General features: G+C 37.0%; 1 protein-coding gene across 1 annotated transcript; it reads left to right on the top strand.

Annotated features, from left to right (window-relative positions):
- Positions 1 to 13,913: 13,913 nt before the first annotated feature.
- On the top strand, positions 13,914 to 15,646 carry LOC114193988 (stearoyl-[acyl-carrier-protein] 9-desaturase 6, chloroplastic-like). Its single transcript, XM_028084003.2, has 2 exons — positions 13,914 to 14,726; positions 14,885 to 15,646. The coding sequence occupies exons 1-2, from the start codon at positions 14,163 to 14,165 to the stop codon at positions 15,449 to 15,451; spliced, it is 1,131 nt and encodes a 376-aa protein (XP_027939804.1). The 5' UTR covers positions 13,914 to 14,162; the 3' UTR covers positions 15,452 to 15,646.
- Positions 15,647 to 15,980: the final 334 nt, after the last annotated feature.

Below are 15,980 nucleotides of genomic sequence, written 5' to 3'. Positions count from 1 at the left end.
AATGCAAATGCTTTTGGCATGAAGTAGATTGACGAGAAGCTGAGGTGAACTTAAGAGTTTCTTATAAGTTGTTTAGTTGTTTTAAATCAAATACTGAAGACTGTGTACTTTTCTTTTGTTCACAATTGTTATTTGGAATTTTTTAAGACAAATTGTCATTTTTAACTACGCAATTTAAATTAAATTATAAGTTTTTTTTATTAGTACATTTTCAATGATAATCTTTTTCTGCCAAACGTCTTCATGTTATAACTTTTCGTGGCATTCCAAATTAGGGTGTTACATTAAGCAATAATTTGATAAGCCATGGCTAACATGCAGAGCAATCCCTAAGAGAGAGATAGGTCTTTTCTTTTAACATTTTAACGTACCCATAGAGTTATTCTAGGACAATTAATGCATTGATTAGTTTGAAAAGTATTGTAAATTCAGTATTTTGAGTGATTTTGTGATATATTATGTTTGCTATGTATGGTTTAATTTCTTTTAAAGTAGTTGAACGTTTGGAAGCTATGAAATCTATGTATTGATTTATTAAGTCATATAGGTTAACAATGCTAATTATGCAATTTCAATATGTATTGCTAGAGTTGTCAAAACAGGTAACCTGGCCCAGCCCGGCCCGACCCACCACGGGTTGGCCACTTAGTTAGTGACCCTAACCCGACTCACTTATTAACAACCCAAAAAAATTTGAAAAAAATTTGAACCCGATTCGACCACCATGAGTTGGTGGGCTAAACGGGTTGGCTCACTAGCTCACTTAATTAAAAAAAATACAATTTTTTTCTTCAATCACAAAAAAACTAAATTATAATTCCGATTAAAAGCTAATAAACTTCGATACAAGCCAAATACAATTCAAAAGAATGTTAAACTCTAAATACAAACCAAAATCACAAAAATACAAATTATCAATGTGTTTGCTAAAAAATACAAACCAACTCGACCCAAATTCAAAGTCCAACATAATTAAAAAAACTTGTGTGACACTTATCTACACTAACCCGACTCACCACAAGTTCAACCTAGGTGAGTCAAGTTCTAGGTGGGTCGGTTCAAAATTTAACCCGTACTAGAATTAGTAAAAAAATTTCAACCCAACCTAGTAAAAACCCGTGGTGGGCCAGGATGGCCCACGGGTTCCAACCCATTTTTACAACTCTATTTATTGCTTTAGGTAGGTCTTACTTTGCTTAACTTAGATGTATTTGTTAGTGATGTGATGTAGGTGCAGGCTCAAGAATTTTAAATATCCTAGGTTGGCAACCATCAAATCATGGTCAATCCAACGATAAGGGTGTCATGTCATTTGGGTGGCTTATAGTGGCCTTGCTTTATAAATAGAGGTGGGTGTCGCTGGTAGGACCACATTTCTTTTTTTTTTTTCAAAGATCAAAGTAGTGGCTATGTGTAGAGAGTTTGTTATCCCTCTAGGTTAGTGATGTCTTCTTCCTCTAGGGTATCAGTTTCTTTGGATTTGCAATCTAGTGATTTAAGGGAGTCTTCTGTAGCAGTTCGGGATGTCAGCTCCATCTTTGAGACAAGGTTGTGTTTGGTTAATGTTTTAGATAGGGTGAGGGATCTCATAACTGAACAAGCAGAGAGTTGTCTCCCTCTAAGGTTGGGATATGATTGGATAGATTCTATGTAACCAAATACTTTTCAAAATATAGGTGGTTGTCAATGATTGAGTCTTTTGTTAATTGCATGCCTATGCTGAAAGGTGATGTCAAGATAGGGATAGTTTTTGATGGATCAATGTTGTGCTATTAACAATGCATGTCATGATCAAGAGAGAATTGGACTTGCAACGTAGGCCCAATTAAGTCTGGTCAGGCCCAATAAAGCTTAGTCAAAGTCAATTAAATCTAGTCAAAGCCCAAAACCTTAGCCTATAATTAACGAGCAATGTACCGCAAGGATAATTAATTCTCTATAAATAAAGGTGGACCCAAGTAATTAAAGGTACACAATTCATTAACACCTTAATATGAGTTTTTGACTTTGAGAGCTTTTTGCTGACTTGATTATCGGAGCCCTTTCTGCAGGTTCACTCCCTTTCGTTCTAAAGCCTATATGAAGCAACCGGTAACAAGGGCCTAACGGACAAGATCGTGGAGTATCCATCCAAGGAATCCAATGATTTTGATAAGATAAAGTTTGAGTCTCATAATAACTTAATATTTTCCATGCAGGAACAATGGGTGTACTTGTACACATGTCCATATCCACTTTTTTATTGTTTCAATACCAATTAATTAATTTTTATATAAAAAAAGAAGTAAAAATGACAACAAAGGAATCATAATATTATCAAATATTCAAAATCAAAAGGGACATATTCTCGTTTCTTCAATGTCAAATATTGAGAAAAGTTATAATTACATAAATTTCAAATTAGAGTAACAAATGACAATTGGATAAATGTGAAACAACTATATAAAATATTATCAAATTACATATAAATAAAATTTCATGACAACCAAAACATCTAATTTTTCAAATGTTAATGAAACAAAGTTGATAAAATTAAAAAATATTATAAAAAAATATTCACATTTAAAAAATTTAAATGTCTTTTGTTTTCTTTCTCTAAATTATGATGAAATTACCTTTTTTATACGCTAATAAAGATTATAGTGCACCACTTGAATAAAATTGGAAAGAGAAAAAAAATATTAAGCTAATAATATTTTGAATTTAGATAGAGATATTTTTTTCTTTTAAACCTAAATCTATGTGGGACGGTGTAAACAAGATTTATAAAAATGACATTAAATTATTATATTATAGTAAATGAAACATCTTTATACAATTGTGGTGGTGAAATTACACTTATGAGAATGAGTTAGAAAATAAAAATAATCAAATAAAGTGTTAAATATGTTTTTAATCTTAAACTTTGACTCTAAATTGGAATTTGTCCATGTTCAAAATTTTGATACAGTTTTATAATTTTTTTAAAAAAATGAATATATATAGTCTTCCTAACCTTAGTGAGTTATTTTCTTTTTTTACATGGCAAACAGTGTTTCAGGATGTTATTTGAGTTGTTTACACTATTTGACATGTTCTAGTTGTCAGTTTAAAATGTCCTTTAACATGTAAAAAAATTTAAGATCGTTGGGCTACACAAGGCATGGCCCAAATGAAGTTGAGCTAGAGCTTTGCACTCACGCTAAGTTAGCAGTCAAAATAGAATCACTAATTCTGTTACGCATAAGACACATCACAAACATAAAGCAGCTTTTGTCAGTTTTTGGCAGTTTTTTGGAATTTTGTTATTTTGTTGATTTTGGGCCTCGAGTGACAACTTTGCAGAGAGAAAAAAGGTCGCCCTTTGTCTAGAGTAAAGAGGGAGTAACGTAAGGGTATTTCTTTTCTCTTTTAGAATGTGAGAAAAAGGGTGTCTTGGTGTTATAGCTTGGGAGCTCTTAGGTATTTTTCTTAGAAGGAATTAATGTCTCAACTGGATTATTGTAAGAAGTTTAGATTATTTTCATGTTTTTGTTGTTTTAAGGTTGATTACTTATTTCACTTTAGATTAATGTTTAACTTGTTGTTTTAATATTGGGTAGACTGAAAATCATAATGAATGCTCTAGGAGATGTGATGTTTATGCTTCTATTGGTCACCTTGTGTTTCCATTCCATTATGCTATGAAATATACAATTGAGATTTATGCTTTTGCTGGTCACCTTGTGTTTCCATTGCCATAAATTTTTAGTGAGTTAGTTTCATTACTTTTTTCACATTATAATTGCTTTGATTTCAATTTAATTGTCTATCTTTATGCTTTCAAAAATTCCTAAAAATATATAAATTTCAATCAATGAACTCACATGATAGTGCTCCTTAGGCTGACCTAGGTTGACCTCTTATACTATATTAGTAAAGGGGGGGAAACTTAGTTTTATTTTATGAGGCTCGTACTACAAAAAAGGCCTCTATTGTAAGACCCAGGAAAAATATTTATAATTTTTGCAAGTTGGTGAAACATGGAAAGAGTATTAAAATAAATAAGTAACATGGTAAGAGAAATGGTGGGCGTAGAAGTAATAAATAATAATTAATAATAGTAATTGATAGAGTAAGTGAAGTATAACATGTTGCTTGAGAGCCTTATTTTAATTGGGCAACTGAATGGTTAGAAACTTTAAGTCCTGAAATATTTTTTTAAGAAGAATGCATAAAGAGAGTAGAGTTGAATGTAAGTTTTGGGAGAGAAGGAAAAGACGGGCTACAAATTTTTTTTCTTAGGCAATGTGTTCTTGGTGTGGAGAGAAAAGTCTTGGTGCATAATTGGTTTAGTGGAATTAGAGCTGGTGATAAAATATTTTTGAGGTAAATGGAGCTATCCAATTTCTTGATAGGGTTAATCATTAGATAATTCTTATTTCATGCATGAGTTCTATGGGGAGATGATGTTAAGATATTGGTGGCATAAATTTCTTTTGGGATTAAGGGTACAATATAATTATTTTATGTTCTGTTCTTTTTTTTTCTTTTTGTATTGGATGGAATTGAAATAGTTTGGGTTAGAGAAATTATTTCATAATAAAATTGGGCATAGTTGAGAATTGGTATGGTGATGTGATCACGGGAAATTCTGTTTTTTTTTCTTGTCAAGATATTTTTTTAAGTGCAGAATTTTGTTGGATATGAGCATTTCAGAAGAGTGAAGTGGTGGGTGCAGAATTTTAATTGTTGAATTACACGAGTTATGGTTGGGAGAAATGTATAATTTGCTAAGTGCATGATTTTTGTTTGTTAAAGTAGTTTAGGGTTAGTTAAGGTAACCGTTTGTGGTTACCTTTTGCTAGATCAAAGCCTATTTAAGATATGTTTCCTTTTTTATTGTGGCATTTTAGACTAGGACATTACGGGAACAAAACTATTGATCAAATATGTACCAGATTTCCTTACATACAATATCTGAATAAAACTGCTTGTGATATATGGCATTATGCTAAGCATCACAAACTTCCTTTTTCTCACAGTTCTACTACTTCTACTGCTATTTTTGACCTTACACATGTAGATATATGGGGTCCTATGTCAGTCATATATGTTCATGGTCACAAATATTTCTTAAGCATTGTTGATGACCTTAGTAGACATACTTGGGCTTTTATGATGCATTTAAAAGGAGAAATTAGGACTTTATTGCATAATTTCATTGCCTATGTTAAAAACCAGTATGGGAAAACCATTAAAGCCATAAGATCTGATAATGGGCTTGAGTTTAACTATGCTGATTTTATCATGAAAATGGCATTACTCATCAACGAAGTTGTGTGGAAACCCCACAACAAAATGCCATTGTTGAGCGAAAACATTAGCACATTTTAAATGTTTCCCGTATCTTAATCTTTCAATCTAACTTGCCTAAATCCTATTGGACATATGCTACCTCTCATGCTATTCATTTAATTAATAGGTTGTCTACTCCTGTTTTAAAAGACAAGTGTCCTTATGAAATCATTTATAATGATCCCCTTACTTTTCTTGATCTAAAGGTTTTTAGTTGTCTTTGTTATACTTCTACTTTGGAAAATAATAGGACCAAGTTAGACCCTAAGGCTAGAAAAGGGGTTTTCATTGGTTATAAAACTGGGATAAAGGGTTACATAGTCTTAAATATCAAGACAAGAGAAATTTTAGAAATGTTGTCTTTTATGAAAACATATTTCCTTACAAAAATAATGAAGGTATAAACCAAACTAACATTAGTAAAAATGGAGAACCTAACAACAATAATCTTCATGACTACATTAGCACTAAGAATGATATTGCTTCTACTATCCAAACTGGTTTTGATATACATGTTGACAATGATTCTGCCAATGCTTCTGAGCAACCCTTAGAGTACACAAGAGAAGCTAACCAAAACCCTACTCAAATCAAAAGGTCTAATAGAGCCAGACGTATTCCAGACTACCTTAAAGATTATCATCATCAGGTCAATTGTTCTAACTCTACTCACAGTTCTGTTCACTTCAAAAATAATCTTAAAACTCCTTATCCCATATCCATTGTTCTTTCTTACCACTCTTTATTTGAAAAACAACTAAAATTCATTCTTGCCATTTGCTCGACTAATGAGCCATAATCTTATGGTGAAGCCTGCACTCAGCCTGAATGGATCAAGGCCCTGGAAGATGAAATTTGAGCCTTACAATTCAATAAAACCCAGGATTTGCCTCAACTACCTAATGGAAAGACTGTTATAGGCTACAAATGGGTATATAAAGTCAAACACAAGGCGGATGGAAGAATTGAAAGACACAAGGCAAGACTTTTGGCAAAGGGATACATCTAACTCGAAGGATAAACTTCTTGACACTTTTTCACTAGTTGCAAAATTGACAACAGTTAGGCTCTTCCTTGCTCTTGCAGCAACAAAATACTGCATTCTACATTAGTTATATGTAAACAATGCCTTTCTTCAAGGAGATTTAAATGAGGAAGTGTATATGACTCCCTCACCAGGCCTTGACACACAAGGATGCGTGTGCAGACTGAGAAAATCACTCTATGGTCTAAAACAAGCCAACAGACAGTGGTTTGATAAACTCTCATCCTTTCTAATTTCTATTGGTTTCACCTAGTCTCAATCTAACCACTCCCTCTTTATACAGAATAAATCTTGCAGTTTTATAGCTCTTCTTGTATATATAGATGATGTCATTTTAAAAGGAAACTCTTTGGAGACTATTAAACACATCAAAACTGTAACATCCCGTCAGGATATTACTAATTTATAAATAAATAAATGGAATAAATAAAACAACGCGTTTAATAATACCTCATTTTCCCAAAACGCGAGAAAATTTAAAGCTTTATCAATTGAGCGGATAAATTTTAGAGCATCCATTACAAAACTAAAACCACAATGTCATCAAGTCACCCATCAGGGTTTACAATTGTTTTCAAAAACAAATAAATACATATAAAAGTTTCCCAAGTCCATCCCCTCTCCACGACTAAGCTGCACCAGAGCCACCTGCATCACCAACATCTGCTCCTGTGTACTGTGTACACGATCATCGCCACACACACGCAGATAGGGTGAGCTTAGCAGATAAAAATCACATATATACAAAGCTATAGACATATATATATCAACATGCATACATATCACAACACTTAACTTAACTTTCCATATTGCCCTATATTTTCATTCCCACGATCCGATCCCCAATACGTTTATTCGTGTTCTACTTCATCTGATGATTACTTCAAGGTGACTTGCTGCCATACCTATCGGCCACAACCGATAGAGCACGTGCGGGAAAACATGCTACGGATCATACACCGCAACGCTAGGTAGAGTTCCCATATACGAAGAAAGCTCGTATCGTCCCAAGACTACCAAACTCGTCAGCCAACAACTGAGGAGGGCAATCTATCTGGACCCATCCGTACTGGCCACAACCAGCACACTCATACCGGCAACACTCGCCAACCCGAGCCACAACTCAAGGGTTTCTCGTGTTCATCCGCCATCCCGAGCCACAACTCAAGAGATGCTATTCCGAGCCACAACTCAAGGAATACCACGTGCTTAACCCCTATCCCGAGCCACAACTCAAGGGATACGTTCCGAGCCACAACTCAAGGAACTCCAGCAATCCCACCTTTAAAGCACCATTAGACGCCACATAGATCACACATACACAATCCAAATCCAAAGCTGCAGTAGTGCGAATCGCCTGGCGGGGGACACGTGCCGCCAGGCGCTGCCAGCTTCCAGACCGCCTAGCGGAGGACACGTACCGCCAGGCGCCAAGCGCCTCAAACTCACAAAGTCTGCAACCACCGCCTGGCGGGACAGTCTACACCGCCAGGCAGAAGCTGTTCCAGGAGCCACTGTTCGTGTCGCTGCCGCCTGGCGGAGCCTATCCAACCGCCATCAAACTCACAAAGTCTGCAACCACCGCCTGGTGGGACAGTCTACACCGCCAGGCAGACGCTGTTCCAGGAGCCATTGTTCGTGTCGCCGCCGCCTGGCGGAGCCTATCCAACCGCCAAGCGCCATCCAGTCCAGAACCCCACTGGGTCCTTGCCATCGCCTGGCGCTCCCCGTTCCACAGCCAGGCGCCATGACAGTATTGCGTGACTCCAGTTTCTGTCCCAGTTTGGCATCCCTTCCTCATCCGCACCATTGGGTTACGTTCCTACTATCCTATAACTTTTATGATCACCCGCAATCGTGAAACCGAATCGTCATTCCTTTATTGGGTAGGAGTCCTTACCTTACCACTACCCACACAGTTTCCAATTCAAGCTTCCTTAGCTTTACCATATTGGTATTCCATAATACCTTACCTTGCCTTTACACCACGTCAATTTACTATTGTTATAAAACTCGCGTCGCAGTCCAGATACTAGGATACTGATATAGTATAGTCTTTAAAATCCTCCATGTCTCGATAGTTAATCAATTACACAATTAACCACCCAACTTTTGCCCAACAACTTACACATAACCTGTGCTGAGGTATCTAACACACATCTCTCCAACCCTATCTCATTTTGCCCATCATACTATAATGTAAACCGTCCAGTCATCCATACCATTTTCAATTATTTAAGCCTTTGTTAATTCAATTCCGCATACACTAGATAGTGTAATCCTTTAACCACTATTTCTACATTCTTAACCACTTTCACTCATTTTCATCATGCTATTATATACTTGTGATTGCACTTAACTATCCCACACTACCAACACATTTAATCTGGCCCTTGCTGATACAGCGCCTGGCGGCTCATAGGTGGCCGCCAGGCGGTTCCTGCATTCTCCAGGAACTCCCCCATTGTTTCCAACATTCTGCGAACTTTGAATCTTACCCCAACTTCCGATTTTTCCCTCCCCTTCATCAACTCTATTGATTGAGAACCCCGTTCCTACATCACTCTCTCACTTATTTCACTCAAAGTTTTCCCTTACAAGTACAACCCTAATTCGATGAGTACCGAAACTCTCCACCAACCCATTCAAAACACCGTTTCAGCCAACTTAACTATTAGTTAAACTGTTTTCCATAAGTACCATATTAGATCCTCTCTAATTACCGACTTGTACTTTCCCTCCGATCACAATCCTGTTAACCCACCTCAAAATGACCAAACCTCACATTCCATCCTCGCGTCGCCTGGCGGGAGTTTATCGCCCGCCAGCCAGTGCATCAGAAAAACCCAGAATGTCTAGAACCCTAAGCATCGCCTGGCAGTCGGGATTGTGCCGCCAGGCGGTTCCCCTTACAGGAACCCCAAACCACGTGATATTACATGCATCGCCTAGCGGCTATGAGCAGCCCGCCAGGCGGTTTCTGGGAATTTTTCCAGAAACTTAGAAAAATCCAAACAGCAATGAACAGAATCATCAACACACATAAAATTCAGCAATTCGAATACAGTTATTAAAGTTCTAACGTGTAAGCTCCCCTAACCTGGTTCTCCTTCGCTTAAGCTTGACAATTTGTAAGGTTCCCCCTTGATCACCCACCTTCCTTGCTTCCTCACTATTCAGCAACTCAAAATCACCCAGAACCTCTCACACTCTCTCAGATTTTCGCTCTCTCTTTAGGTATAGTTTCCCAGCTTGTCAAACCTTAGCCCTTAACCTAATTTTCCTTTTTAAAGTGTGCCTAGACTAAGTGATTAATTACCAAAACGAAAATGGCATTGAATAAGACATAATGTGCCATTCAATCCTTCCCTATGGCTGCCCTTCCAGCCTCCTTTGGCTGCCCACTCACTTAGGTTTCCTTTCCACCTTTCCATATTCACGTCAAAACCAAAAATGCCAAAAATATAAAGTTTAATGTAAGTTCTCCAAGGCTTGAACCCATAACCTGAGTAATTGCCAAGTCATTATCAACCATGTAACCAAGTCATATTTCATACTAGGAATCACAATTCAATTATCATAATATACAAGAACATGTTTTCATAAATTTAAATAACAAAACCATAACATCGAAAGTTAACATACATAGGATTCGAACCCAAGTCCTCTCCCACAATCAAAGTGCTCTCAACCACATGAGCTAGCACTTTTCCACGTCATACCAACCATAATTTAATGTCATAATTATTACCCCTCCCGTATTTATTAATTAATTATTTATTTAATTAATTAAATTCTACGGGTCTTACAAAAACTCTTCTACACCAGGCTTTTAAGAAAAAGAATCTAGAAAATCTCAAATATTTCTTTGGATTTGAAGTTGCGAGATCTAAGAAAGGCATACATTTATGCCAACGTATGTATGCTCTTGATATTCTAAGTCACACTAGAATGATGGATTGCAAACCATGCTCAACCCCCTACCTTAAGGACACAAAAGCTCCATATGATGTTGTTGGCCCTCTAACAGACCTTACCATATATAGAAGACTCATAAGGAAGCTCATATATCTCACTAATACTATACTTGACCTATGTTTTTTCATTCACCTTCTTAGTTAATTTTTGCAGGCTCCTACTGTCAATCATTATTCTACTGTTCAACACATCCTATGGTACATCAAGACCAACCCTTCACAAGGATTGCTCTTTATAGTTGATAACAATATTCAACTGAAAGATTTCAATGATTCTAAATGGGGTACATGCCTAGACACAAGGAAATCCACCATTTGATTTTGCATTTTCCTAGGTTCCTCTCTTATATCTTGGAAATCCAAGAAGCAAGGAATTGTCTCTAGGTCGTCTATAGAGGCAGAATATTGCACCCTTGCCACTACATCATGATAGATCCAGTGGTTGAGTTATCTCCTTCGTGATCTCCATATCCAACCAAACCACACTATTGCCTTGTATTGTGACAACAAATCCGCTCACCACATCGCCCACAACAAGAGCTTCCATGAGCTCCTAAATCACCTTAACATTGACTGCCACGTTCTTCGTGGAAAAGTCCAAGTTATTCTGTTCCGCCTCCTTCCCATTCACTTTGAAGAGCAACTTACTAACGGCTTCACCAAGGTTCTTCATCGACGACAATATCACATAATCACCTCCAAGCTTGGCCTACTGAACATCCATAGTCCATCTTGAGGGGGGATGTTAGAGTAGTTTAGGGTTAGTTAAGGTTATCGTTTGTGGTTACCTTCTGCTAGATCGAAGCCTATTTAAGATAGGTTTCCTTTCTCTTGTAAACAACATAACAGTTTTCCATTCTGTTTTCAAATCAATAAAGAAAAACTTTCAGATCTTACCTAGTTTCTCTTACCACCTTCCGTTTTTGGCTTTTCCCTTTATTGTTGTAGTGATCCCCTTGCTTTGCTTCATCTGAGTCATGGAAGTAGCCAAAGCTCTAGGGTTCCGCTCGAGCCTCCACCAAACCCAATATTGTTAATTTTGTGGCTACAAGGAATTGGTTCTGAAATGTTTTCTTTTAATTGAGAGGTATAAGTTGATTGTAGACCATGTTTGTCATGATATGAAGAATGAAAATTCTTTGTTCATGAATATAGTATGGGTTAATAATAATTTTTGTGTAGTGGAATTTTCTATTGTTAGCACAAAAGAGTTTTGGTTGGGTTATAAGTTCTTGGAAATTTTTTTGTTCATGCCTATATTGGGAATTTTGTGTTTTTTAGCAATTGATATGATTTTGGAGTTAGCATGGTGGTTTAAGGTTGTTAACTGAAGAAGAAAATGAGTTTATGGTTGATCATTGTAATTTGATAACAAGTGTAGATATTTCTTTGTTACAATCAATTTGGAAGTTATGAAATTTTTGGGTTGGATGATCTATTGGAGTAAGAAGATTTTTGGGAGTCTTAAGGTTCTAGAATCCAAGTATTATGTTCAATAGATGTTGGGTAAGTTTGGTAGCATATTTTGGTTGTTTGCATGTGTTGGAAATGGGTTCTCATGTGATTTGATGTTGTTTTTCATATTTTTGACGTTGGTTGTGGGGCTGGGTGCCAACTTCCTATCGTCAGGCGCTAAGTCTCCGGTTTTTTGGGTGACGAGCGCTAGCTTCCTACCGCCAGGCACTGAGCCTCTGGTGTTTGGGCGTTGGATGCCACTAACGTTTTCTAGACTACGCAATTTTCAAAAAATTGAGTTCCTGATTCGTTAACTATTGGATTGAGCTAAAATTTTGACAGATGGTCCATAACATGTTATTCTTCAGTTTGAACGATGTGATCTTCGTTTGGAATTTTGTAGTTGGAGATATATGTCATGCATGATTGTTGTTTTTTTAGTTGTATTGTGTTGTGATAGATAGTGATGGGTCCTTATTTGTAGTATACTGGATGTTTGGACATGATGAGTTTATGCATGTTGGATTATGTGATATGACATGATATGTATGGTATGGTATGATGAGGCATGATATAATGTAGTTGCATGATGAGTTCAGGTAGGTTGATCATGTGATGCATGCATGTGTATACATATGTGATGGATCAATATGAATTCTCTCATAACTGTAAAACCAAGTTGCACATTTACCCAGAAGACTTTGGTGAGTCAGGTAAAATGGGGTTTTGTTCTACTATAAGACTTTGGCTTAAGCTTAGTTATTTTGCTCTTGCCTAAGGCTTTGGTGAGCATTCAAGGGTTGTTGCTTGTAAGTCTTATGAAAAGTAGGTAAAAAGTTCTATCCAAGCGGCGTTGGCGCATAGGAAAGGAAATAGGTATGAGAGAATGCTATAATATGTGATATCATTTTATGGTAACATGATTTGGGTGAACCATGAATTATGTTGTGATTATGAGATGAGTTGTACGATATCAAAATATGGTTGTATATTGTATTTTTTTTTTCTGGTCAAGCTCACCCTTGCAATTGTTGTAGTTGTTCGATGATCGGATAATTTGTGTATTTTACAGCAGTAGATGTGAATGCATATAATAGTAAAATTGCGTAGATGCAAGGAGATGCAATGGGGAGAACTTTGGGAGATTTGGAAGGCTTTTGGAAATGGATTTCAAACTTCTTTTTGGATTTTATTTCTTTGGCTTTTGGATTTGAAGAATTGTAATGGACTATTTAAGGATGTTTGGAAAAAAAATTAAGATGTTTTATTTGAAGAAATTTGGACAAGTATTTATGATGTAATTTTACTAAGTTCTTAATTATAGGATGGTATCAGAGTTTCGCTTGGTATTGAAAAAACAATTTCACGTGACATCTCGAAATGGGTGTTACATCTATTAGTTGTCTTAAGTAGGCCCTTGACCGAAAGTCGAGCCGAATTAACCAAGATCTAATAAGGTTGAGACGAGTTTGTCTAAGTTGAAAGAGTCATGCCGAGTCGGCCTAAACTGAAGGGTCGAGCCAAACTCATATATAATAGATTTAGTAATCATATATATAAATCGATCTCGTTAAATTCAAGATAATTGACAAAAAAAAAAATCTAGTTTTAATCGAGTTTAAATTAAATTGAAAAAATTTCAAATCTAAATAATTTAATTAAAATAAATCCAAATTTTAATCGAGATCCATTTTACCTAAATCAAATTTGGATTACAGACTAAACCTATTTTATTAGATCTAAATCGGATATAAAGTGTAATGACTCTCCGAGATGTGGTCACAGCATGTATACACATATATAGTACACATGACATCCATTGAGAATGAAATCCAACCACTCTTGCCAGAACGCACGTCGCTAAATACACCCTTCAACTGAAGACAGGTACATATAGAAATGTTCTGGACGACAATTGTGAATATAGTTTTAAAAATCCGTGATAAGAAACTTGTCAAAGGTGTAAAATATAGTCTTAAAAATTTCATTTCTGACTAAGTGTCTTATAAGTTTAAGAAAACTTTATTTATGGTGTGCATGTAAAATTTTCGTTTTTTAAAATGTGATCAATAAATGCCTTAAACTGTGTCTATCTCAAGATGGCCTCAAGTTTTAAAGCATGCAAGGAATCTGGTACAAGGCACTACATCCTGCAAGAAAACCTACAAGGTAGTTTTTTTATGATGCTCTGAAGCCGACACCTATACTCTTACGCTTAATGTCTCGAACTCACTCCTTTGTTTCATAAAGGGCCACTTTCCACCGCCTTCAAAATTTTGTTTCTATATATTAACGGCCAAATCAAAACATAGTTTTTCACTCCTCTCACCACACTCACAAAAATATCTCCCACACCCTCCTCAACCACCATGCTCATACAAACTACTCTCCCCTTTGCATGCACTCCAAGAAGTGTTCCCCACCGCATGCTGCCACCGAAATGTGTCCTCTCAGTGTCGCCGCCATCGAAAGCGCGGAGGGCCCACTCATTGCCGCCGGAAAAGTTAGAGGTTTTCAGGTCGCTGGAAGGGTGGGCTTCGCAGTGTGTCCTTCCGCTGCTGAAACCCGTGGAAAAAAGCTGGCAACCCGAGAGTTTCGTTCCCGATCCATCGTTGCCGTTTGAAGAGTTCATGGAGGAGGTGAAGGCTCTTCGCGATCGAACGAAGGAGCTATCTGACGAGTACTTCTTGGTGCTGGTCGGTGACATGATTACTGAGGAAGCTCTTCCCACTTACCAGACCATAATGAACAGCCTCGACGGCGTGAAAGACGAGTGCGGAACAAGCCCAAGCCCGTGGGCCGTGTGGACTCGGGCCTGGTCCGCGGAAGAGAACAGACATGGGGATTTGCTGAGAACATACTTGTATCTTTCTGGTCGTGTTAACATGAACATGATTGAAAAGACCATTCATTACCTCATTGCTGCAGGCATGGTAAGTATAACAGGAAACTTTCTTATCATTATTTCAAAAGATTTGAAATTTGAAATTTAAAATATATAAATATATATATATATTCCAAGTTAAAAATTGTAGTTGAATTTCGAATGAGCATAGGATGTTCCATTTATGTTTTTGTTTGGACTGTGTAGGACCCTGGTTTTGAGAACAACCCATATCTGGGGTACGTATACACGTCATTCCAAGAGCGAGCCACGTTCGTGTCACATGGTAACACTGCAAGGCTCGCAAAGGAGGGTGGTGATCCTGTGCTGGCGCGCATATGCGGAACCATTGCTGCAGATGAGAAAAGACACGAGAAAGCGTACTCGAGGATCGTGGAGAAGCTTCTAGAAGTGGATCCGACGGGAACAATGGTGGCAATAGGAAGCATGATGGAGAAAAAGATCACCATGCCGGCGCATCTTATGTACGATGGGGAGGACCCCAGGCTATTCGAGCACTACGCTGCAGTGGCGCAACGTGTGGGAGTGTACACGGTGAATGACTACGCAGACATCTTGGAGTTCCTGATCGGACGGTGGAGATTGGAGAAGGTGGAGGGTTTGAGAGAGGAGGGAAAGAGGGCACAGGATTACGTGTGTGGGTTAGCACCGAGGATTAGGAAGCTGCAAGAACGTGCTGAGGAGCGAGCGCGAAAGATGAAACCTCGTAGCATTAAGTTCAGCTGGATCTTCCATAAAGAGCTGCAGTTGTGAGATTTGAGTTGAAACGCTAGCCATGTGATGCTTCAAATTTGACCCAACAACACGATATTTAGTTGGTGTGTTCTATTTATACTCGTAATAAATAGGAATGAAGAAGTAAGGTCAGTGTTGCTTGTAATAGACCTCCTTGTAAGAAAAATTATCTGTAGTGTTTGATTTGAATAAGACTCCTAAGTCATTAAAGCATCCCACATGAACCCAAGAGTTAGTTGAGTTTCTAAGTTTCATTTTTAATATAAATATATAATATCTAAAATAATAAACACACAAAATGAAATATCTAAAATAATTAACAGACAAAATTAAACATCATCGGATGAATTATCCAGATTCTTGAAGTATTGTCTATAGTTTGAAGATTAAAAATCCGTCACGATTTTGTCTGTAAAGTGCATTGGAGAGTGGAAAAAAAATATATTTAAACTGCACTTTATTTTAATTCTTAACTAATATAAGATTATTGGTGTAATAGAATAAGAAGTAAAATGTAATAAAATTATTTTGAAATGTATTTTTAACG

The sequence above is a fragment of the Vigna unguiculata genome, chromosome 8 (genome assembly GCF_037176805.1).
Source record: "Vigna unguiculata cultivar grain cowpea cultivar isolate G323 ecotype 2 chromosome 8, ASM3717680v1, whole genome shotgun sequence".
NCBI lineage: Eukaryota > Viridiplantae > Streptophyta > Magnoliopsida > Fabales > Fabaceae > Vigna > Vigna unguiculata.
The sequence above is the reverse complement of the archived record's forward strand: the minus strand, read 5'-3'. Positions and strand labels throughout refer to the sequence as shown.

Bases quoted from the DNA above. Each gene is read 5' to 3' on its own strand.
- LOC114193988 (XM_028084003.2), top strand. From the start codon at position 14,163: ATGCTCATACAAACTACTCTCCCCTTTGCATGCACTCCAAGAAGTGTT. The intron at 14,727-14,884 runs GTAAGTATAACA...TGGACTGTGTAG, and splicing joins ACCTCATTGCTGCAGGCATG to GACCCTGGTTTTGAGAACAA.